General features: G+C 34.9%; 1 protein-coding gene across 1 annotated transcript; it reads right to left on the reverse strand.

Annotated features, from left to right (window-relative positions):
• Positions 1-21,315: 21,315 nt before the first annotated feature.
• LOC137650705 (trichohyalin-like) lies at positions 21,316-24,724 on the reverse strand. The gene is made up of 2 exons (XM_068383868.1): positions 24,583-24,724; positions 21,316-23,177 (listed from the first exon to the last, which is right to left on the reverse strand). The coding sequence occupies exons 1-2, from the start codon at positions 24,722-24,724 to the stop codon at positions 21,316-21,318; spliced, it is 2,004 nt and encodes a 667-aa protein (XP_068239969.1).
• Between the last annotated feature and the right edge of the window lie 244 nt (positions 24,725-24,968).

Here is a 24,968-nt window from a genome sequence, read left to right on the forward strand (position 1 = left end):
ATTCATGCAACAGATTTGATGACAGTGAATGGCATGAAATGAAAACAAAATTATGAATGACTTTCTAGTTATTAGTATAAGTGTCAAAATTCTTCGCCTAAGGGTTAACTACTGCACTGTTATTGTTCAGTAGCTACTTTCTCCTCTTGGTAAGGGTAGAAGAGACTCTTTAGCTATGGTAACCAGCTCTTCTAGGAGAAGGACACTCCAAAATCAAACCATTGTTCTCTAATCTTGTTGGCTAGTGCCATAGCTCTGTACTATGGTCTTCCGCTGTCTTTGGGTAGAGTTATCTTGCTTGATGGTACACTCGGGCACACTATTCTCTCATTTCTCTTCCCTTTTTCAAGTTTCTATAGTTATGTATGAAATATTTATTTTAATGTTACTGCTCTTGAAATATTTTATATTAATTGGACATTACCTCTCTTGTAGTTTATTTATTTCCTTATTTCCTTTTCATACTGGGATATTTTTCCTGTTGGAGCCCTTGGGCTCATAGCATTCTGCTTTTCCAAGTAGGGTTGTAGCTTAGCTAATAATAATAATAATAATAATAATAATAATAATAATAATAATAATAATAATAATAATAATAATAATAATAATAATAATAATAATAATAATATATGTGGTCCTAATTTGGTACGAAAAACTACCGTCACCTAACCAATGGTCAGATATTAGAATACCTCTCCAACGGGATTCCCAGCGATCATAAAAATGAAAGACTAAGTTGAATTTCAGTTACATTACGGAATGCAATTACAGGGCGACGTTAATTACATTGACTCCCGTTAATAGCCACTATGCTAGGACCAGAGTTTTAATTCTAAAGGATAGTTAGATCAATAAGGATTGGGTGACATTGCAATTAGTCATTTCGAAATGAACGTGTAATTTTATACAAGGAAACGAAGCTAAATTTCGATTTTGTTAAAGTTTTTTTTTTTTTTTGTAGTTTATAAAGGAGTTGTTTATTTCAGTGTTATTATTGATCTTAAAATATTTTATTTTTCCTTGTTTCCTATCCTCACTGGGCTATTTTTCCTGTTGGAGACCCTGGGCTTATAGCATCCTGCTTTTCCAATAAGGGTTGTAGGTTAGCAGGTAATAATAATAATAATAATAATAATAATAATAGTAATAATAATGATAATAATAATAATAATAATAATAATAGTAGTAATAATAATAATAATAATAATAATAATAATAATAATAATATGAGGATATTTCATTGTTAGCTTTATGGTACTGAATATGAAAGTAAAAATTCATCGAGTTAAATGTCTAAGATTTGATTCTATAGGATATTATTCGCTTACATGCTAGAATAGCGTTATAAGTTAGTCTTAGATACAAAGAATTATTATTATTATTATTATTATTATTATTATTATTATTATTATTATTATTATTATTATTACAGAAAATGAATAATTAATAATATAGATCAAGATTAAAAGTATATCAACATACAAAACGAGCTTTGAAAGAAAAGGTTAGTTAAACGATGATATGAGACATTGGAGAAAAGATCATGATAGGGTTGTAGTGGCCTATTGGAAATGTCCCTGTCTGGAGTTCTGCTGGACGGGAGATTGAGTCCCGCTCATACTTGATAGCTTATTGTAGTGTCTGCAACCTTACTATCCTTGTGAGCTAAGGATGGTGAGTTTGGGGGAGCCTATAGATCTACCTGCCGAATCATCAGCAGCCATTGCTTGGCCCTACCTGGTCCTTGCTTGGGTGGATAGGGGGCATGGGCGCTGATCATATGAATATATGGTTAGTCTCTAGGGCAATGTCACTGTCCCTTGCCTCTGCCATTCATGCACAGCCTTTAAAAAAAATCAAGAAAGAAAAGACTGGATGGTAAAATTCGCTGATTCTGCATCTTTAATGATGAATGAACATTGTTCTGTGATTAGTTTCCGAGTTGCTTCGGTGATTTAATCAAAATTAATCTGACCAATATTATTATTATCATTATTAATAATGTTGTCGCTGACTGGGATCACACTAAGGCCCAAGAAGTCAACAGTGGAAACTTTTCTTAATGACTCATATAGTTCATCATCCTCAATTTTGTGGCGAATTTATCGTTGCTTGGTGATATCCAGTAAACACAGGTCTTTCTTACTGCGGTGGTTGTAGTGGCCGGGTGGTAGAGTCCTTGTCTGGTGATTACCAGACTGGGGTTCGAGTCCCGCTTAAACTCGTTAGTTCCTATGGTCGTTGCAACGTCACCATCCTTGTGAGCTATGAATAGCGGTTTGGGAGAAGCCTTTAGGTCTATCTGCTGAGTCATCAGCAGCCATTGCTTGGCTCTTCTTGGTCCTAGCTAGGGTGGAGAGGGGATCTGGGCGCTGATCATATAATATATATATATATATATATATATATATATATATATATATATATATATGTGGCCAGTCTCTAGGGCATTGTCCTGCTTGATAGGGCAATGTCACTGTTCCATGCCTCTGTCATTCATGAGTGGCCTGTAAACATGATATGGAGACCACGGTTGCCAGGTTGGGCCAGCGTATGGTGGTAAGTGGCTAGTCTGTTGCAAGGCAGCGTTTTATTATTATTATTTTTATTATTATTATTATTATTATTATTATTATTATTATTATTATTATTATTATTACTGGCTAAGCTACAACTCCAGTTGGAAAAGCAGGATGCTATAAGCTCAAGGGCTTTAACAGGAAATAAATAGCCCAGTGAGGACTTTAAGGAAATAAATAAACTGCAATAGAATTAATGCACAATTGAAATATAATATCTTAAGAAGAGTTAAACATTAAAATAGATCTTTCATATATAAACTATTAAAAAAGACGAATGTCAGCCTGTTCAACATAAAAAAAAAGATTCGCTGCAAGTTTGAACATTTGATGTTCCACCGATTCAATAACCTCATTAGGAAGATAATTCCACAACTTGATGACAACTGCAATAAAACTTCTAGAATTCTATGCAGTATTGAGCATTATGATGGAGAATGCATGATTATTGGAATTAACTGCATACCAAGTATTACGAACAGGATGGATAGGTTGTTAGAAAAGATGACAGACGAGGTTAGTCAGGAATCGTAGGACAGAATAGGATAGAAAGTTATTAGCTCAAAGATTCACGAATTTAGTTAACAAGATAGGAATGGGGAGAAGTATGACTAGAGTACGCTGGATAGGATTGGTTCATCTCTCAACGGTTAGAATAGGTTAGCTAGTATGGAATGTGGTAAGATAGGATTGGGATGTGAGTAAGAATTGTTTTTAGAGTTTTGTAAAGTGAAAGAATGTAGTTCACTTAAATCACTAAAATTACTATGGAAATTGACTGATATTTTAATAGTTTTGTCTTTATTTTACTGCAAGATGACTTGATTTTTAGCATGTCTCCAATATAATCTCTTCAGTATAGCCAATGATGCAAAATAGTGTTATATGATATACAATGCACTGAAAATTTATACATTCGCACCTTTTGCAATCCTGGGTGAAAGAGGAGATATACATGTCATAGAAAGTTGCTACCATCCTGGTGTAAACAGTATTATTATTATTATTATTATTATTATTATTATTATTTGCTAAGCTACAACCCTAGTTGGAAAATCAGGATGCTATAAGCCCAAGGGCTCCAACAGGGAAAATAGCTCAGTGAAGAAAGGAAATAAGGAAATATACAAGAGAGAATTCTAAGAATAATAACAGCATTAAAATAAATCTATCGTATATAAACAATAAAAACTTGAAAATAACAAGGGGAAGAGAAATAAGATAGAATAGTGTGCTCGAGTGTCCCCTCAAGCAAAAGAACTCTAACCCAAGACAGTGGAAGACCAAGGTACAGAGGGTATGGCACTACCCAAGACTAGAGAACAATCATAATTAGGCTTGCATCTTTATCAATAACGGGATTTGTATAAGCACTGACTTTCTATAACCACTTCTATTTACTAACTTTCCTGGAATTGTTTGCCTGAAATAATACTGTTAATAGCAGAGGAAAATTTAATGATCTTGCTGAGAGCCTTTGCCGAGTTTATATCTCCTTTCGCTGTTAACGAACTTGTGGAGTGTTTTGAGAATAGTTTCAGCATGCCATGTTTGCCAGTTAAAGTTAGAACACTGATAATGGATGTAATGGCAAACATAATTCGAAACCAATATCATTTTGATATAAGGATTGTTCTAAATATAAGCTAAAGCGAGACATCAAAATAAAAAAAGTTTTAATATATATATACATATATATGTGTTTATTTATATTTATATACACACACATTATATATATATATATATATATATATATATGTATATATATATATATATATATATATATATATATATATATATATATATATATATATATATATATATTATAATGACTGTTCTAGTTATGAGCTAAAACGAGACATCAAAATAAAAAACGTTATATGTATGTATATATATATATATATATATATATATATATATATATATATATATATATATATATATATATTGCAAAATTGTGTCCATTGACATTCCTTTCCAAAATTCCATTATTTGTAACCTCACCTTAACAAAATAAGAAAAAATACTCCATTTTTTAAAATCTATTATAAGCAAAAAGGTAATTACATTCCAGACATAGCTAGTAAATACATAAAGATAAAGGAATGCTTTTAACACTTCTGGCATTCGTAAAATTTGGAAAATATTTCTATCCCATCGAATCCTGTTTTGATAATAGTCACCATTATTTTGTCCGATTTAGAACTACCACCAGAATGAGTATAATATTCTTTAGAACTCAGAATCTCTTCGAAATATTGAACCTTGGCATTAACGAGGGAGGCACAGTTTAAATCAACGGTATTTGTCCAGAGATAATTTTGAAATTGGGTCGCCTTCTCTATGGCATTCTTCACTTTGTGGAAATGCCTATACTTATTCTCGCTGGAGAATTATGCCCAAATTAACTTTTGTTAAGTATTTGTCAAGAGGTAAAGTGCATAAAATTATTTTTGTGCCATATTTCTTGAAGTATAACATCAATATGAGAGCTATATTGATACTTGTAGAAATATGTGCGACAGGTGTAGATTATACACAGTTCCAATCAAGTAGGTTATTTTTGTATTAATGTAAAGCATATATCAGGTAAATATAAAGTGGTTGCAGATTATTTATCTCAGGCTGAATCGATGGATTCAGGCCCGGAATAAATAATCTGTTTTTGGGGAGCTCTCTTACGAAGTTGGTCCAGTGTAGAGTAAATAATTTAATCAGGTATTTTATATATGTTTTCATATGTGCATTGAAGATGTGAATAGCCAGCTCTTTATGTAGTAATATATATATTGTTGACACTCAAACCCATTTGCCCTTGACAGTTGTCATTAACGTTAGACGGATCAAGTTCGAACTTGAGGTTGATAACGCTGAAGACTGGAGGAAGCCACCTGGCGAACACATGGCTAGGTAAAGGTGTTTGGTTTCAGTTCCAATTTCATCATAATAGATACTCACCAGAACGTCAGCCGGGCAAGGCAACACCCCCTCCCCATTGTGGTGCCCAACCACAGCAGTGTCCTCCGCAGTAAACTGCTTAAATTCACGGTCCCGTGCTGGGATCGATCTGCTGCCATGCGAATGTTAGGCAAACACGTTACAACTGTACTATTAAGGAAGGTAGCCAGGTAGACATCAGATGATCACATATAATAGATAAACTTATAGATACTTAGAGACGTATCCTGCACGAATGAAAGCCAATATGTTAACATAGATATTTAACGTAACCTTTCTCAAAGAAGAAATTCACAGATTACGATGATAACTTGAAGTACACTTTTACCGTTTAGGATCTCATTGTGTCCTATTGCTGCTACTGATATAATCTGTTCAATTTAGAGGTAATTCTTGTTAAAGTCAGAATATATAATTAAGACGAATCCTTTGTTGATAGGGATAATCTCCGTTATATAAAAAGGAGCAAGTGTTCTGGCTATTATTTATATATATATATATATATATATATATATATATATATATATATATATATATATATACTGTATATATATACTGTATATATATATACTGTGTATATATATACTGTGTATATATATATATATACATATATATATATGATAAATTTTGCAAATTTTTACGTGTTTTTCATATTCAAATAAGCCATATATATTTTTTATATATTAATGTCTGGATTCTCTTAACGACCTCGGGATCAGAGCCCCAGGCGAAATCACACAAAGACAAGAGCTTGGCTCCGGCCGGGAATCGAACCCTGGTCGGCAAGCTTATATAGACAGTGACTAACCCACTTGGCCAAGTGGGTTAGTCACTGTCTATATAAGCTTGCCGACCAGGGTTCGATTCCCGGCCGGAGCCAAGCTCTTGTCTTTGTGTGATTTCGCCTGGGGCTCTGATCCCGAGGTCGTTAAGAGAATCCAGACATTAATATATCAAAAATATATATGGCTTATTTGAATATATATATATATATATATATATATATATATATATATATATATATATATATATATATATATCGGTCACGCGCACCAGCAGACGTATAACTACTCGGCCTCCCCTGTCTCTCGGGTAAGGGGAGAGGGAGTAGTCATACCCTGGTGAGAGGGGTTGCAATTAGGAAAGAGGGATGGGTGGACAAGGTTTTATCTGTCTGTGTGCGTGTATATCTATCTAAATATTTAACCGTCATTTTTTGACGGGTCGCGTACACTAGTTATAATGATAATAAACTAACGTCATTAAACCGTGGCAACCCAACCAAGCAGTGACCAAAGCTGATGTTGTTCACCTTCCTTGATTTAGAGATAGGCGATACAGCAAGCATAGTATTACCATATGGAATTCATTGCTGGTTCCCCATCCTAGCACTGACCAGAGCTAACACTTCGTAAGCCCTGTCCACACTATCGAGCATGCCCGACGGGCAAACAGTGATACCAAGCCACAATATTTAGTGAAAATGAGGGTTAATGACGTCAGAAGCGGGAAAACTAAAGGCAGGGATCTGGCAACACTATATGATGCCAGATCCCTGTCTGTGGTTTAACCGCTTCTGACTTCATTAACCCTCATTTTTACTAATAATTGTGGTCTGGTATCACTGTTTGCCCGTCGGGCATGCTCGATCGTGTGGACAGGGCTTTAATTTTACAGATCGTCACAAAACAGGAAATTCATTTAAGGGAGAAGTCGGTTAATTTAAAAAAAAAAATTCTTTGAAATTAGTTAGTATTTAAACCTAATTAAATCTTTATATGTTACACAAAACCAGGGAGTGTTATTTTTTCATTCACCTTATTATAAAAATACATTTACATTCTATTAATTTACATTATTTTCGTAATTATTCTAAACCAAAATACTATTGTGAATTTGCAGTGTTTTACAAAAATATAAATTGTATAAACGTACTGAACTTATAAATACAAACATTACATATTCAATTATTATAAATCTAATCTTTTGTAAATATCTTATTTAAGTCCTTTTTGAAAGTATGACTTATTAACGTGGGTTGGTGGAACGTGAAATTTACCATCAATAAAATCCTTTCCCTTTTTATATGACGCAAAATTGTTATTGTATCCTATTTAGGCAACTAAAAAAAGCTTTGCTCAAAGGAAAAAATATATTTTTTATTTATAGAGAAATTTAAGAACAAAAAATAGATTTATTCTCGGCTCGTGCATGTTCCTTGACTTGTGGCATTATGGTTTAAGCCTCCTTGACTATAGTCCATTTCTTTTAGCGAGGCAGATTTACACCGACTCGCAACGGTGCCCTTTTAGCTCGTAAAAGTTTCCTGATCACTGATTGGTTAGAATTATCTTGTCCAACCAATCAGCGATCAGGAAACTTTTCAGAGCTAAAGGGGCACCGCTGCGAGTCGGTGCAAATATGCCTCGCTAAAAGAAATTGACTATAGTACAGTGGTAACGTGTTTGCCTAGCATTTGCATGGCATCAGATCGATCCCAGCCCAAGACCATGAGTTTTACGCTGGTTACTTGGGAGGCCCACTGCTGTGGTTGGTTAGGCTTGCCCCCCACGCTCTGGTGAGCATCTATTCTGATGGAACTGGAACTTAAACCAGACATCTTAACCTAACCTTGGGTGATTCGATTCGTGTTTCGAGGGATTCATTACTGGTTCGTGCCGTTATGGTATGACTGGAGAGAGGTAGCAAATTTAATTAACATTCACTGTAATAAATTACTACAGCTTACTTGGGAGGGGGGCGGTTTATCTCGGGTTTTTGCAGGTTTGGTATTACTATTTAGTAGTGCTATTTTCTAATTTTTTTCGTTTTAAGAGAAATTTCCAGTGGTGCTATATTCTTATTTTATTGTTGAAATTCCCAATGTATCTATATTAGGCTACATGATATTGCTTATAGCATCTTGCTTTTCCATTTAGCGTTGTACCTTAGCTAGTAATAATAATAATAATAATAATAATAATAATAATTATTATTATTATTATTATTATTATTATTATTATTATTATTATAATAATAATAATAATAATAATAATAATAATAATAATGATAATAATATTTGTATACTTCTCTCAGTGTGGCACAATAACCCATGATAGTCATTTCTTTTAGTTGCCATTTTAATTAGAAATTTCCAACTTCTGACATTCGTTTTCAATCAGGACTTGGTGCAAGTGCTCCTGTATTGGTTCTGGTGGGTTAATGTCATTCCTCGCGGCAGCTCTTCGTGAACTGATACAACGTACCCAAATAAACACGTCTGTTTGTCCCGCCGTATGAACCCTGACCTACCAATGCGTCATGTTCATGCACTTCCGAGCAAAGCCTCAAAGCTGCAAATGATACGCAGATTAGTGTTTATGGAAGATTTCAGTGCTTCTGATCTCTTTTGATTATGAAGGTAGTATTTAACCTGCTATGCCGGACACATTTTGACAACAGGGTTGTTTTTGGCATATTTGTAGCGTGTCTGCCTGGTGATCACCCTGACTGGGGTTCGGGTACCGCTCAAACTTGTTAGTTACTTTAGTGTCTTCAACCTCACCATCCTTAAGCTAAAGATGGGAGTTATGTTGAAGCCTATGGGTTTACCTGCTGGGTTATGAGCAGCCATTGCCTGGCCTTCCTGGTCCTAGCTTGGGTGGAGAGGGGCTTTGGCGCTGATTATATGTATACGGTCATTCTGTATGGCATTGACGTGCTTGCTAGTCCAATATCACTATCCCTGGCCTCTGCCATTCATGAGTGGTCTTTAAAAACCTTTATAACAGATTTAATTGTGTGCAGAATGATGTATAGAATAATGATCTGTATTATTATTATTATTGTTATTATTATTATTATTATTGTTGTTGTTATTATTATTATTATTATGATGATGATGATGATTATTATTATTATAATTATTGTTATTATTATTATTATTATTACTTGCTAAACTAAAACCCTTGTTAAAAAGGCAGGATTCTATAAGCCCAGGGGCTCCAACAAGGAAAATATTATTGCGGAAATGGGCATTACGTAAATACTAACAGATAGGTTAGAGTAATAAGTAAGGGAGTTCGATACTTCATACCATAATGGGAGGTATTCATAAAAATGAAGGATATCCTTGTAAACATAAGGTAGAAGTACAAGGTAATTCTCTGAAGCAAAAGGTAGAAGTATAAGCAAATCTTTCTTTCCATATTCCTAATGATTACCTTTTACTTGCGAGGATATCCTCCAAGCAGAAGTAAAAGGTTGACTCGTGTTTCGGGAGCGCTTAGTTACATGTTGGAACTTGTAAGATTTCATTGGTGCTGTCATGATAAGAAAGAGTTTAGTATTTTTAATACGTATTTAATGCCCTGTTTTTACTTGTATTTAATTAAGTTTACGCATCAGAAAGAACACAGACGCCGCCGCGCCTTCCCCAAAGCCTCGCTGGCGACATCTTTGACCTCTTTTTAGCTCCCCCACCCCTTGCATAAAAAATTCTTTGACCTCTTTTTAGCTCCCACACCCCTTGCATTAGAAGTTCTTTGACCTCTTTTTAGCTCCCACACCCCTTGCATTAGAAGTTCTTTGACCTCTTTTTAGCTCCCACACCCCTTGCATTAGAAGTTCTTTGACCTCTTTTTAGCTCCCACACCCCTTGCATTAGAAGTTCTTTGACCTCTTTTTAGCTCCCACACCCCTTGCATTAGAAGTTCTTTGACCTCTTTTTAGCTCCCACACCCCTTGCATTAGAAGTTCTTTGACCTCTTTTTAGCTTCCCCACCCTTTGCATTAGAAGTTCTTTGACCTCTTTTTAGCTCCCCCACCCCTTGCATTAGAAGTTTTTTGACATCTTTTTAGCTCCCACACCCCCTGCATTAGAAGTTCTTTGACCTCTTTTTAGCTCCCACACCCCTTGCATTAGAAGTTCTTTGACCTCTTTTTAGCTTCCCCACCCTTTGCATTAGAAGTTCTTTGACCTCTTTTTAGCTCCCCCACCCCTTGCATTAGAAGTTCTTTGACATCTTTTTAGCTCCCCCACCCCTTGCATTAGAAGTTCTTTGACCTCTTTTTAGCTCCCACACCCCTTGCATTAGTTCTTTGACCTCTTTTTAGCTCCCACACCCCTTGCATTAGAAGTTCTTTGACCTCTTTTTAGCTCCCACACCCCTTGCATTAGAAGTTCTTTGACCTCTTTTTAGCTTCCCCACCCTTTGCATTAGAAGTTCTTTGACCTCTTTTTAGCTCCACCACCCCTTGCATTAGAAGTTCTTTGACATCTTTTTAGCTCCCACACCCCTTGCATTAGAAGTTCTTTGACCTCTTTTTAGCTCCCACACCCCTTGCATTAGAAGTTCTTTGACCTCTTTTTAGCTCCCACACCCCTTGCATTAGAAGATCTTTGACCTCTTTTTAGCTCCCACACCCCTTGCATTAGAAGTTCTTTAACCTCTTTTTAGCTCCCACACCTCTAGCATTAGAGGTTCTTTGACCTCTTTTTAGCTCCCACACCTCTAGCATTAGAAGTTCTTTGACCTCTTTTTAGCTCCCACACCTCTAGCATTAGAAGTTCTTTGACCTCTTTTTAGCTCCCACACCTCTAGCGTTAGAAGTTCTTTAACTTCTTTTTAGCTCCCACACCTCTAGCATTAGAAGTTCTTTGACCTCTTTTTAGCTCCCACACCTCTAGCATCAGAAGTTCTTTGACCTCTTTTTAGCTCCCACACCTCTAGCATTAGAAGTTCTTTGACCTCCTTTTAGCTCCCACACCTCTAGCATTAGAAGTTCTTTGACCTCTTTTTAGCTCCCACACCTCTAGCATTAGAAGTTCTTTGACTTCTTTTTAGCTCCCACACCTCTAGCATTAGAAGTTCTTTGACCTCTTTTCAGCTCCCTTATCTTAAGCATTAGGAGATCTTTGACCTCTCTTTATAGCTCCCACACCTCTAACATTAGAAGTTCTTTGACCTCTATCTTTAGCTCCCACACTTCTAACATTAGAAGTTCTTTGACATATATTTCTAGGTTCCATACTTTTAGCATTAGAGGGTCTTCGATCTATATTTTCAGGTGCCTTACTTCTAGCATTAGAGGCTCTCTATTTTTAGGTGTCTTACCTCTGGCATTAGAGGCTCCTCTTCGCTGTTCTCTCCTGTCTTATAGTTTTCAAGATCTTCTTTCATTAGATTATCTGTTTCTTTCGAGATTTCATTGTCTCTTTTCCTTAGTTCGTCAGTGTCCTTCTAGATTTCAAAAGAGATTTCAGTGCCGCGAGTCCTCACTTCGTCAGATTCCTCAGGGAAATCGAAGGCATTTATTCTTTACCTATCTGGGCAATGAGTAAAGAGATGAATACTATCGATTTCTCCGCATACACTATCATGCCAAAGTAAATGACGAGCAACATGATATTTACCAATGTCGTCTGGATATGTCCTTACTCCAATGACGAATTTTGGGATAATCCTGTTGAAGAACTACACGTCACTCACCGTTCAGTTGAACCATTCTTCCTCCATCTTCATTCCCCGCAATCCGTTTTTGCACTGATACAAAGCCTCGTACTTTTTCCAAGAGTCTCCTTTAATAAGACATCGTCGCAAAAGCCCAAGCAAAGGATCCTTCAAGGCGCATGCATTATGATCTTCAAAGCTCAGCTGCCAACGGAAGATCCCGTGTCTTTCTATAGGTCGGGCGATATAAAACGAACGATCGGCAACTTCGGCAGCAACGAAAACCATCTGTAGTTGATGGTGTTCCGAAGACGTAACACATAATTCTTACCGGCAGCTTCCTATTTCGCCAGAATACGATCTCTGTGAGTTAAGTGAAATCCTTCTCCCAGTCATCAACTCATTTCCTCTTACTCCTATTGACGCGCTATTCCTTGGTTAGATTTTGCCAGCTACATACAGATCATGTGAAGTGTAGCAGGCTACGTTTGAAAAAATGAAGATCAGGTCTTCAGAAGTCATTTGAAGCTCGGGGAAAAGTTGTTCAGGACTGCTTCTGGAAATTTCAGTTCTGGAGTCATTCAGAAATCCATGTTAAGTATACGGCTATGTTCTTTGAAGACTTTTGGAAATTCGGGAAAGTTTCCTTCCGAAACCGTTCTGAAATTCCGTTCTGGAGGCATTCAGAATTCCATGCTAAGTCTATGGCTATTTTTTCTGAAGCCATTTGGAAATCCGGGAAAGTTTTCTTCCGATACCATTCTGAGATTCCGTTCTGGAGGAATTCAGAATTCCATGCTAAGTCTATGGATATTTCTTCTGAAGCCATTTGGAAATCCGAGAAGATTTTCTTCCGAATTCCTTTAGGACTCGCGAAAAATTCCATTCTTGTTTTATAACAACAACAACAACAACAACAACAACAACAACAACAACAACAACAACAACAACAACAACAACAATAATAATAATAATAATGAAAATGAAATAATAATAATAATAATAATAATAATAATAATAATAAACTACGTGATTTGATTTATGGATATGAGTTGAAAAGTTTTGAAGACGCTAAACGCTCAACTTTGCAGTTTGAAGGAAACTTTAAGATACCCGGACAAAGGGCGAAGGGTAGTTGAGGTTTAAAGCAAACCGAATTGAAATAGTTGATTTCAGCTAAATTATTTCAGGTTTGGGATTTAGAACAATCTATTTCTGGTACGAATCGATATATATATATATATATATATATATATATATATATATATATATATATATATATATATATATATAGTTTATATATGTGTATATACATGCATGTATATAAGCATTTGCAGTATATGAATATTCTGTGTATATATGTATATTTATACGATGTATATATATACATATATGTACATACATATACATATATATAATATATACATACATATACATATATATATAATATATATAAATACATATACATATATAATATATATATATATACATATATAAACTATATATATTATATGAATACAGTATATTTGCATGTACTGTACACACACACACACACACACACACATATATATATATATATATATATATATATATATATATATATACATACATACATACATACATACATACATACTGTTTGTACATACATACATCCCTAAATACAGCAGCCTTCGTATTCTCCCAACTGTTTATACATGGAAAAGCAATTGTAAAATGCATATCACCAAGTTATGGCTTAACCTTGATATTTCATTGAGATTCCAGGTGTGGACAAGATATCTGTCCGCAAGCCACTGTACATTTTGTTCTTCAAAACGGAATAACATCTTTAAATCACGATCAAGTGTGGGTAAACGGGGCATGTATTGTTTAACATGCCTCACATCCACAAAATCTGCCATCGTGCTGAGAATCGGACAGAACAACCTTTCTCTTCGAACTGCAGTCTGCTACTGACCAGACTCAGCTTTTTCGAAGCACATGCTCTCTATATGAAGTAAAGGGTCTTCTTTATTTATAACCATTTACTTTTATGTGATTATAAGGATATGCTTTTGCTCTAAAAGTAGAAGCTTTTGCTTGAAATGTTTATGAATACAAGTAGAAGGATTTCCTTCATATTTTGCAAGTATAAGCATATCCTTTTCTTTATGAATACCGCCCATTATATTCATCCTCTTTTACTTATACATTCTATAAATGAGATTTGGATAAAGCCATATATTTAGCTGGAAGAGGCATTAGGAGATATGTAATTATAAGCATTATATAAATGGTATAGGCGATGGAAACTGAGAATCTAAAAGTTAATAATTGACACAATATCATAGTTAGCTAAGTAATCTAAATAATGCAGAGATGATTAGTTAGGTATCGAGGAATATAATTCCATTGAGGGATCAATTGAGAATTATCTAGCCTTCTCTCATTGAATTGATCATGTGATGAAAGGCATTCGAATAGAATATAGAGAAAATGGGACGTTGTGACTAACCTCAATTCTCTTTATTGTGATTTATAGTTTTCTGTTTGGTACACTTTAAAAAAAAAAAACGTAATTTTAATTGGAAATTCTTCGTGAAAAATATACTGTTCTCGGCCGTATTTCAGTAAAATAGAGGCGACCGTAATTTTTATCATTTTAGTTTATTATATTTTACGGTTTGGTGACCAAAATATCACTTCTTTACGTTAAAATATCCGTTTTATAAACGGCAACTGTCTGGCAACATTTATTCCAAGATTATTACCGTTTTTACGTCAAATGTTTAACATTGTATGGAATAGTTGCATAAGCATACACAGTGGCATAGGAGCAATTTTTTTTTTTTTTTTTTTTTTGTGGGTGCGGGGGGGGGGGGTAAAGTATGAAAAGGGTCAGGTGGGGGCTAGATAGGTTTATTTCAAGTCTAAGAACAGATTCCTGAATTTGACGGGAATATGTACCGTGAACTTAGAAAAACTTATATCTCTCTTGATAGCTTGATTGGCATTGTTTCGACTGAGGGCATAGGTTCGAATCCTTGCCTAACCAGAAGCATTCATCATAAATGAATTTTCAGTGGATATACATTCCCAAAGGTAGAATTCAATATTAGATGTCATTGTGCATGAAATTAACATTGATTAAAACCATGAGTGTTAGTGATACATATTCATCCTAAATAACCACTTGTTGCAAAATCACTAATCTGCTATCATGGCGGAGATAGGTTGATTTCAAGTCTAAGAACAGATTCCTGAATTCGAGAGGTATACGTAAAGTGGACTTGAATTAAACTTATATCTCTCTTGATAGCTCGATTGGTAAAGTCGTCCATGAAGGCATTGTTTCGACTCAGGGCATAGGTTCGAATCCTTGCCCAGGAAGAAGCATTTATCATAATTGAATTTCCTGTGGATATATATTTCTAAGGGTAGAATTCGATATCATTAGTAATTTTGGTTGATATTTTCATTAATTAGAATCACGAGTGTTAGTGATACCAAGGGTATTTGTAACTTATTTGAAAAACTGAATTACTTATATGTATGTATATATATATATATATATATATATATATATATATATATATATATATATATATATATATATATATATATATATCAGTTTTTCGAATAAGTTACAAATTCCCCTCAATATCGAATTCGCTCTTCCTTGGGATATCATACGCTTTGGGAAATTTCTTTAATGATAGATATTTCTATCCGGCCAAGGGCTCGAACCTATGACCGATAGAAATAAGGATAAATATTTGACTATTTAGGCCATTCTAACCTTTATTCCCATTTCTATAAAACATAGGGTATTTGTAACTTATTTGAAAAACCTTCTTAATACTTAGAAAAATCTCCATTAACTTCAACATATCATTTTGGTTAACCTTTCCATCGAATCAAAAATGTAAAAAAAAGGGAAACCTTTGTTATGATTTTCTGGGAATGATTTAAAAGGACTTTGATATCGTTACAGAAGAAACACTTCCTTTGAAGCAAACTTTTGTATAGAGATAAACTTTATTTATTATTCTCATTAATCCCGGAGACATTATAATCATGGATGTTTACATTTCCGTCTCTCCAAACTATCATCTTCAAATCTATGCCCAGCACTAAATGCCTTAAAAACATCACGATTATTATTCGTACTAATAAAAATAACTGTCGACAAATAGTTGTCGTATATCTTTAATAGATTAATACAACATCAACATTGGCCCTTCTTGCTATAAAACTCCGTCTCCTCTTATTCATTTGAAGAGATTATCAGCATCCCTGTCTTGTAGGTGGCCACTTTTTCTCTTGATTTTTCTCTCTCGATGATCTTTCGGAATCAGCTTTTATGTATATATATATATATATATATATATATATATATATATATATATATATATATATACATATAGTCACGATTGGCCTATCATTGACTTAGTGAGACGGTGGCCGTTAATTGTAAGATAAAACATTGATGATGTATATATATATATATATATATATATATATATATATATATATATATACACACACACACACATATATATATATACATACATATATACATACCTAATGGATTCTTTTATCCTATATTGAACCAACAAACAGCTTTACTGTCATACATACATTTACTACGGAAATACAGATAAGGTTTATTTTATAATTGATTTACACTCTGGAACGCCTTTATTAATAAACACAAATTAACAGCCAAGAAACAGCTACTGTCATGCATACATTTACTAAGGAAATGAAGATAAGGTTTATTTTATAACTGATTTACACTCTGGAACATCCTTATTAACAAACACAAATTCGCTGATGTATGACGCGTCTCAGTCAGGCGTTGGTGAAGTCACAGATATGTGACCATTTTCATTTTCATTATTCGATTTGTTTATGTTGATTACGCTGATTATATGAACATCAAATTACACCATAGCCATGCACCTTCTGCCATATAACTATTACTCTTTAAATGATTTGACTATCCAATAAATAATGATATTTTCCTTTCAAGGATATTCCATTTGGCAGCGCTGTCCCAAACTCGTCCCACCAACTTAAACTATGCTAATATGTGTTATCTTGATCACTTGTGCAGGAACATGCCTTGCCATCCATGTGTTGTGATGAAGAAAGGAAATAGTAAACACTTTTAAAAGTAAACTCAGGTTGCTTCCGATAGCATGTGAAAAATTCACACCATTTTCTGATAAAAATATTCATTCCTAATAACGAAACGATCGTTGGACAATTTACCAACTACCAATTCTCTAGCCTCTACCTTCCTACCACACTTTTTTGACACACGTGGTCCTCAAATAATACACTATATTAGTTGGCACAACATGCCTCTGATGCCATCTATTGGCGGTAAAGTAAAACTCGTTACGATATAAGCGGGGTAGTGGGGGATGAGCAAGAGGAGTCTGGGGTATTATGCCTTTGGGAATATAACAATATTGTTACTCTACGTAGTTTTTACTAACAATAAAACATGAAATATATTAATTATCTTTTGGTTTCATAAAAGGCAATTGAAAATTAGATCAAATGAATGTGTAATTACTTGATTGTCTTGCCGATTTGAGTACATGTGGCATATCTGGCGAGACCCCTGACCCCCAAATGTAATTGAACTACGATTGTTTGCTGAGGAAATATTACTGAGATTTATTGTGAAATTTATAATTTCCTAAGAATTAACTTGTTGCTAGACAACAAGGAACGTGAAGTTCGCGTGCGTCTGTTTTATTGCAATTTTGTGCCTAAATAGCAATAGAAATGAGGTATATAAAAAATTTTAATGAGTGGATGATTTGGATAATTAGCAATTTGGTACTCCACTGCTAAGGCCATCTATTGGCCATGAAAATAAACAATGTGTAGAGCTCTTTAATCCTTGCATTCTGGAACCTTCCATGACCTCATTATGATTTAAAGATACCCCAAAATAGCCTACTTAATTGGAACTGAATTATAATTTATACCTGTCACACATATGTCTACATAAGTATCAATCTATCACCCCTTTCCAAATAGATAGATTCATCCACATGAATGGAACAAGGGACGTGTGCTGTCATCTTTTGGCAAGAAGTAGAAACACTCGGGTTCTATTCAAATTTGGAGAAGTGTGGGATAACTAAAACATACTTTCATGGTAGGTTTATTTTTCAATTAATGTATAAAAAATTCATAATTCCAATAATACTATTTTTTCTAATTTTAGGCTCTAAGGTGTGGTAATTTTATGTAAAATACAGATATGCATTACAAAAATATATAGAGCAGACCCCAATATGCTAAAAGCTAAATGTTAGAACCGAAATATATTCATGTTCGCAGCAAATACGTTATTAGCTAATCATAACTCCAATTATAAATATCAACGCTCTATAAAGTGAGCTTTGTTATATGTAAAAAAGGGTATTTTCTTTGTGGTTATTTAGCATATCTAAGGATGGGTGGATGCCAAAGTCCCCGAAAGGACATCTGATTTAGGGAAAAATGAGGGAGAGAAGATGATTTATAAATCGAAAGTGGAATATTGTGTATTTGCATATGTTACAGAACGGGTTGACAATAGTGAAGAGGAAACGGCTAAACTGGAGATTTTTTTTTAACAAATGTTTGCAATTAGAAAAGTTAAGAATAATATGAACAATATTGAGGCTGTTATTATTATTATTATTATTGTTATTATTATTATTATTATTATTATTATTATTATTATTATTATTATTAGCAGAATGCTATAAGCCCGAGGGCTCCAACAGGAAAAATAACCCAGTTAGGAAAGGAAATAAGTTAGGATAAACAGGAGCCATGAGTCTGCAAAGGTAGATGAAAAGAAGTGATTGATTTATGAAGGTATTTAGATGTGTACATGAACGGATGATGGTTGGGTCAGAAAAAAAAGATGAATCACAGAAAAGATGAAGAAAGAAAGGTGATAGTATTCGTTCAAAATATTACTAACATTCCTAGAGTTGAGAGTAAGAAGAGATTTTTTAATCAAATGAACTTTATGGAAGTGAAGTGTTAGTGTTTGCAAGGTTTGATACAAGAGAATTTTTAAGATAGGTTGAAGTGGTAAAATGGATCATGTGGTTTTTAGAGATGATTGGCCGTGTTGAAAAAAGGAGGAATATAGATATCTTAGAATAAAATAAGAGATAATTCATAAGTGTTAGGAGGATGGAGAGAAAGACCTGATTATTATTATTATTATTATTATTATTATTATTATTATTATTATTATCATTACTAGCCAAGCTACAACCCTAGTTGGAAAAGCAAGATGCTATAAGCCCAAGGGCTCCAACAGGGAAAAATAGCCCAGCGAGGAAAGGAAATAAGGAAATAAATAAATGATAAGAATAAATTAACAATAAATCTTTCTAAAAACAGTAACAGCGTCAAAACAGATATGCCCTATATAAACTATTAACAACGTTAAAAACAGATATGTCATATATAAACTATAAAAAGACTCATGTCAGCCTGGTCAACATAAAAACATTTGCTCCAACTTTAAACTTTTGAAGTTCTACTGATTCAACTAGAGGTGGTTAGGTGATTTAGAGTAGGCATTGTAAAGAAACATCCTTAGTATTCATTAAGCACATAAATGAGAAGCATAAGCGCCTTTCGCTAAGGTATATGCACCGGATATTTTCTTGGATTTTTCTTGCACAGGGTCTCATCCATGACCAGGCATTATAAGTATGAATGTACCCAGTTTTGATTGTGTTGCTATTTTACCTAAACTAAAGCAACGCCGATGTAATGTGGGTACACACACACACATACACACACACACACACACACACACACATATATATATATATATATATATATATATATATATATATATATATATGTGTGTGTGTATACACACACACACACATATATATATATATGTATATATATATATATATATATATATATATATATATATATATATATATATATATATATACATACCGTAGTTTAGTGCCCATTGGCTGGGGTTTTATTATAATAAAGAGAAAACGCCTTAATTAACGAGATTTGCCAATGCATTAAGTATCAGAAATTAGGGGGAGATCTATAGAGTGCTGTGTCAAAGTAGCATTCTGATCAAGTATTTAGTATGGGAGATATTAAAGAAAAACATACCATTTTTTTGCTAGAAATGCATAGTAGCTTTGTAACTACAGTTATAATCTTTGGACTGCTGAGAGTAATTGTTAATGTTACCCTGGGGAGGAAGAAAGAAGTGAGCTACAGGCATTTTTTTTTACGTTGAGTATAAAAGCGAGGTTTCTTTCTTTATCGAACAAACAAATTGTTAACATTACAATTGTGCTGGGAGGCGTTGGGAGTGTGAGGAGTGAAAGTACAACGACGAGATTTCCGTTATTATTATTATTATTATTATTATTATTATTATTATTATTATTATTATTATTATTAGCCAAGCTACAACCCTAGTTGAAAAAGCAGAATGCTATAAGCCCGACGAGATTTCCATTATTATTATTATTATTATTATTATTATTATTATTATTATTAGCTAAGCTACAACCCTAGTTGAAAAAGCTGAATGCTATAAACCCGAAGGCTCCAACAGGGAAAATAGCCTAGTGAGGCAAGGAAATAAGGAAAACTACAAGAGAAGTTTGAAAACAATAATAACGATTAAAATCATTCTTGGAAGAAAATGATTATCTAAATACGTCTTGGGATCTGTGGATGATAACATTGTTATAAGTATAGTGTAACTGTATTATCAATGCAATTCTAGTAACTTTATCAATGAACGTTATGTGGAAGTAATTTATAACTGTTATTCAAATCTGGCGTCGATGGCCAAATACGCTGCTAAGCCATTTTTAAGGAATCAGATCGATGAAGCTATTAATCTAAGGGGAGTTCTAAACTTTAATCCCCATAATCTCGTTTTTCAATTTCCTATCGCAAGATCAGTTTATAGTGATTTTACTTTTTTTCTCTAAATTTACATCTTCACTTTTATTCAAAGGGAATGTAGATGTTCTAATTTACTTAATCAATCTTATTGCCATTTTGATTAAAGCATTCCTCTTAACATTTTCGTTCCTATTCAGATAGATTATTGAAGGTTTCTTTCCTTAAAACCACTTATTCATAATGTGAAATTATGAATTAGGCAGACGAGGTTTAAAAAAGAAAAAAAAATCGGGTTTAATTACACGAACTTAATAATTGACTGCTGAGGTGTGGAACTTTCCACTTTATTTTTGATATGACTCATTTTCGTAGGTAGCTTAGCGTTTTGTTAAACGATAAAGTGAATGCCTCTGTTAAACATTCCCGCTCATGGTCTGCAAGCAACTTCTTGAATTGAATGCCTCTGTTAAACATTCCCGCTCTTGGTCTGCAAGCAACTTCTTGAATGCCTCTGTTAAACATTCCCGCTCATGGTCTGCAAGCAACTTCTTGAATGCCTCTGTTAAACATTCCCGCTCTTGGTCTGCAAGCAACTTCTTGAATGCCTCTGTTAAACATTCCCGCTCATGGTCTGCAAGCAACTTCTTGAATGCCTCTGTTAAACATTCCCGCTCTTGGTCTGCAAGCAACTTCTTGAATGCCTCTGTTAAACATTCCCGCTCATGGTCTGCAAGCAACTTCTTGAATGCCTCTGTTAAACATTCCCGCTCATGGTCTGCAAGCAACTTCTTGAATGCCTCTGTTAAACATTCCCGCTCATGGTCTGCAAGCAACTTCTTGAATGCCTCTGTTAAACATTCCCGCTCATGGTCTGCAAGCAACTTCTTGAATGCCTCTGTTAAACATGCCCGCTCATGGTCTGTAAGCAACTTCTTGAATGCCCCTGTTAAACATGCCCGCTCTTGGTCTGCAAGCAACTTCTTGAATGCCCCTGTTAAACATGCCCGCTCTTGGTCTGCAAGCAACTTCTTGAATGCTCCTGTTAAACATGCCCGCTCATGGTCTGCAAGCAACTTCTTGAATGCCCCTGTTAAACATGCCCGCTCATGGTCTGCAAGCAACTTCTTGAATGCCCCTGTTAAACATGCCCGCTCATGGTCTGCAAGCAACTTCTTGAATGCCCCTGTTAAACATGCCCGCTCATGGTCTGCAAGCAACTTCTTGAATGCCCCTGTTAAACATGCCCGCTCATGGTCTGCAAGCAACTTCTTGAATGCCCCTGTTAAACATGCCCGCTCATGGTCTGCAAGCAACTTCTTGAATGCCCCTGTTAAACATGCCCGCTCATGGTCTGCAAGCAACTTCTTGAATGCCCCTGTTAAACATGCCCGCTCATGGTCTGCAAGCAACTTCTTGAATGCCCCTGTTAAACATGCCCGCTCATGGTCTGCAAGCAACTTCTTGAATGCCCCTGTTAAACATTCCAGCTCTTGGTCTGCAAGCAACTTCTTGAATGCCTCTGTTAAACATGCCCGCTCATGGACTGCAAGTAACTTCTTGAATGCCTCTGTTAAACATGCCCGCTCATGGTCTGCAAGCAACTTCTTGAATGCCCCTGTTAAACATTCCCGCTCTTGGTCTGCAAGTAACTTCTTGAATGCCTCTGTTTCTTGGTCTGCAAGTAACTTCTTGAATGCCTCTGTTAAACATGCCCGCTCATGGACTGCAAGCAACTTCTTGAATGCCTCTGTTAAACATGCCCGCTCATGGTTTGCAAGCAACTTCTTGAATGCCTCTGTTAAACATTCCCGCTCATGGACTGCAAGCAACTTCTTGAATGCCTCTGTTAAACATTCCAGCTCATGGACTGCAAGCAACTTCTTGAATGCCTCTGTTAAACATTCCCGCTCTTGGTCTGCAAGCAACTTCTTGAATGCCTCTGTTAAACATTCCAGCTCATGGTCTGCAAGCAACTTCTTGAATGCCTCTGTTAAACATTCCCGCTCTTGGTTTGCAAGCAACTTCTTGAATGCCTCTGTTAAACATTCCCGCTCTTGGTCTGCAAGTAACTTCTTGAATGCCTCTGTTAAACATTCCAGCTCATGGACTGCAAGTAACTTCTTGAATGCCTCTGTTAAACATTCCCGCTCTTGGTCTGCAAGTAACTTCTTGAATGCCTCTGTTAAACATTCCAGCTCATGGACTGCAAGTAACTTCTTGAATGCCTCTGTTAAACATTCCAGCTCATGGTCTGTAAGTAACTTCTTGAATGCCTCTGTTCAATATTCCAGCTCATGGTCTGCAAGTAACTTCTTGAATGCCTCTGTTCAACATTCCAGCTCGTAGTCTGCATGCAACTTCTTGAATGCCTCTGTTCAACATTCCAGCTCATGGTCTGCAAGTAACTTACCTCAACAAGATTTTGTGGTAGTTACTGTGCCTCATCTAAACCAAGGTACATCAAACTGCGACGTTCCATCACCACCTGTTTTCTAGAAAGGATAAAGAAAACACTAAAATTCCAAAAGCAAAATGATAAAATTCGAGTAAGTGCATTGTGATAGAAAGACTGATTACTTGTAAAACGAGAAATCACCCGTCTGACGTGATCTGATGAATCCGCGCTGATGACCGACAAGAATTTTGATTTGTCATCACCTTCCTCTTCCTCCTCAAGATCAGTTCATTAATCACAGCGATTGCATAAGTAATCTCTGATACCGATACCGCCATCATCATAATGCATTAATAATTATAGTAATTACAAGCAAATATATGATGTTTAATCATTCACAAGATAGAAATTATCTCTTGATAAATACTATGCAGCTTTTCGCTTCAATACGTTATTTTTCCATCAAGATGGCAGACGAGGATCCAAATACCTTAATGAATTGAACCTCGGGAAAAATCTCTGTCTCATCAAAAGACCTCAAACGCTAATAGGGAAATGATACGCGATTAACATCCATCGTGGTTCGGTAAGTACCTCGGGATTAGGGCATTACCTCCCTCGGTAAACATCAAAGAGAAGGTCAGATGGACCATATTTACGGACACAAATCATAATCAGATCCTAAGGTTATTAAAAAAAAAAAAAAAAAAAAAAAAAAAAAAAAGTTTTTTGTGGATATAAGCGTTTTTTGTATATTAACAGGAAATTTTGGCAGAAAAGCAATCAGCAGTATACGTAGTGTACAGTTGGCTTCATTATATCCGGTACACTGACGTCTCTGTAGCTTTGCGTGAAGTGTACCGGAGTTAGTGAAGCCAGCTGTACACTCATTAGTCTTAATAGATGGAAATTTTGGGAGTATGAAAGGAACATTTAACTAAAGAAACTTTACATGAATCTTAATGATGTTTATAAGATTCTGACATTTGTGCACAAAAGATGATATATATATATATATATATATATATATATATATATATATATATATATATATATATATATACACATATACATATATATATATATATATATATATATATATATATATATATATATATATATATATATATATATGTAGAGTTTGGGTTTAAACGTGAATTTGGGACACGCAAATGAAGAATACAAAAATTTGTCTTTATTTCGAGACCTTTTCAGGATTACAAAATTGTTGACAGAAAACAAAACTTGGACGAGATAAAAACTGAAAAGTAGAAAACAAACGAACCGGAGCGATTATAATAGGCCAATAAACTTCCCCATCCTATCAAGTTGTTATCACTGTAGGAAGTCTTAGAGTCCTTAGGTAACCAATCACTGATGTGCCTGACTTCTGCCTGAGGAAGACCCACAACGGGACCGCTAATCATTACGCTTAGTATTTCATCGACACGTTGGCGTAACTGCATGTTGTGCGTCATTGGTTCCTTGCGATAATGATTGATTGATTGATTGATTTGAGGTTTTCTGACATCTGAGGTCATTGACGCCGATATCGTTTGTTGTAAAAAAAAAAAAATAGAATATTCAATTAAAACCATAAAAGCAAAGATTTCGTTTTAAAAGTTAAATATCTTTCAGAAGACCTGCTTCTCAAATAAAGCTAAAAATACT

Source organism: Palaemon carinicauda, chromosome 12, assembly GCF_036898095.1.
Source record: "Palaemon carinicauda isolate YSFRI2023 chromosome 12, ASM3689809v2, whole genome shotgun sequence".
NCBI classification, from domain to species: Eukaryota; Metazoa; Arthropoda; class Malacostraca; order Decapoda; family Palaemonidae; genus Palaemon; species Palaemon carinicauda.

Bases quoted from the DNA above. Each gene is read 5' to 3' on its own strand.
- LOC137650705 (XM_068383868.1), bottom strand. From the start codon at position 24,724: ATGATTAGCGGTCCCGTTGTGGGTCTTCCTCAGGCAGAAGTCAGGCAC. The intron at 23,178-24,582 runs GTTCGTTTGTTT...AATATTGAACAG, and splicing joins GGCCTATTATAATCGCTCCG to AGGCATTCAAGAAGTTACTT.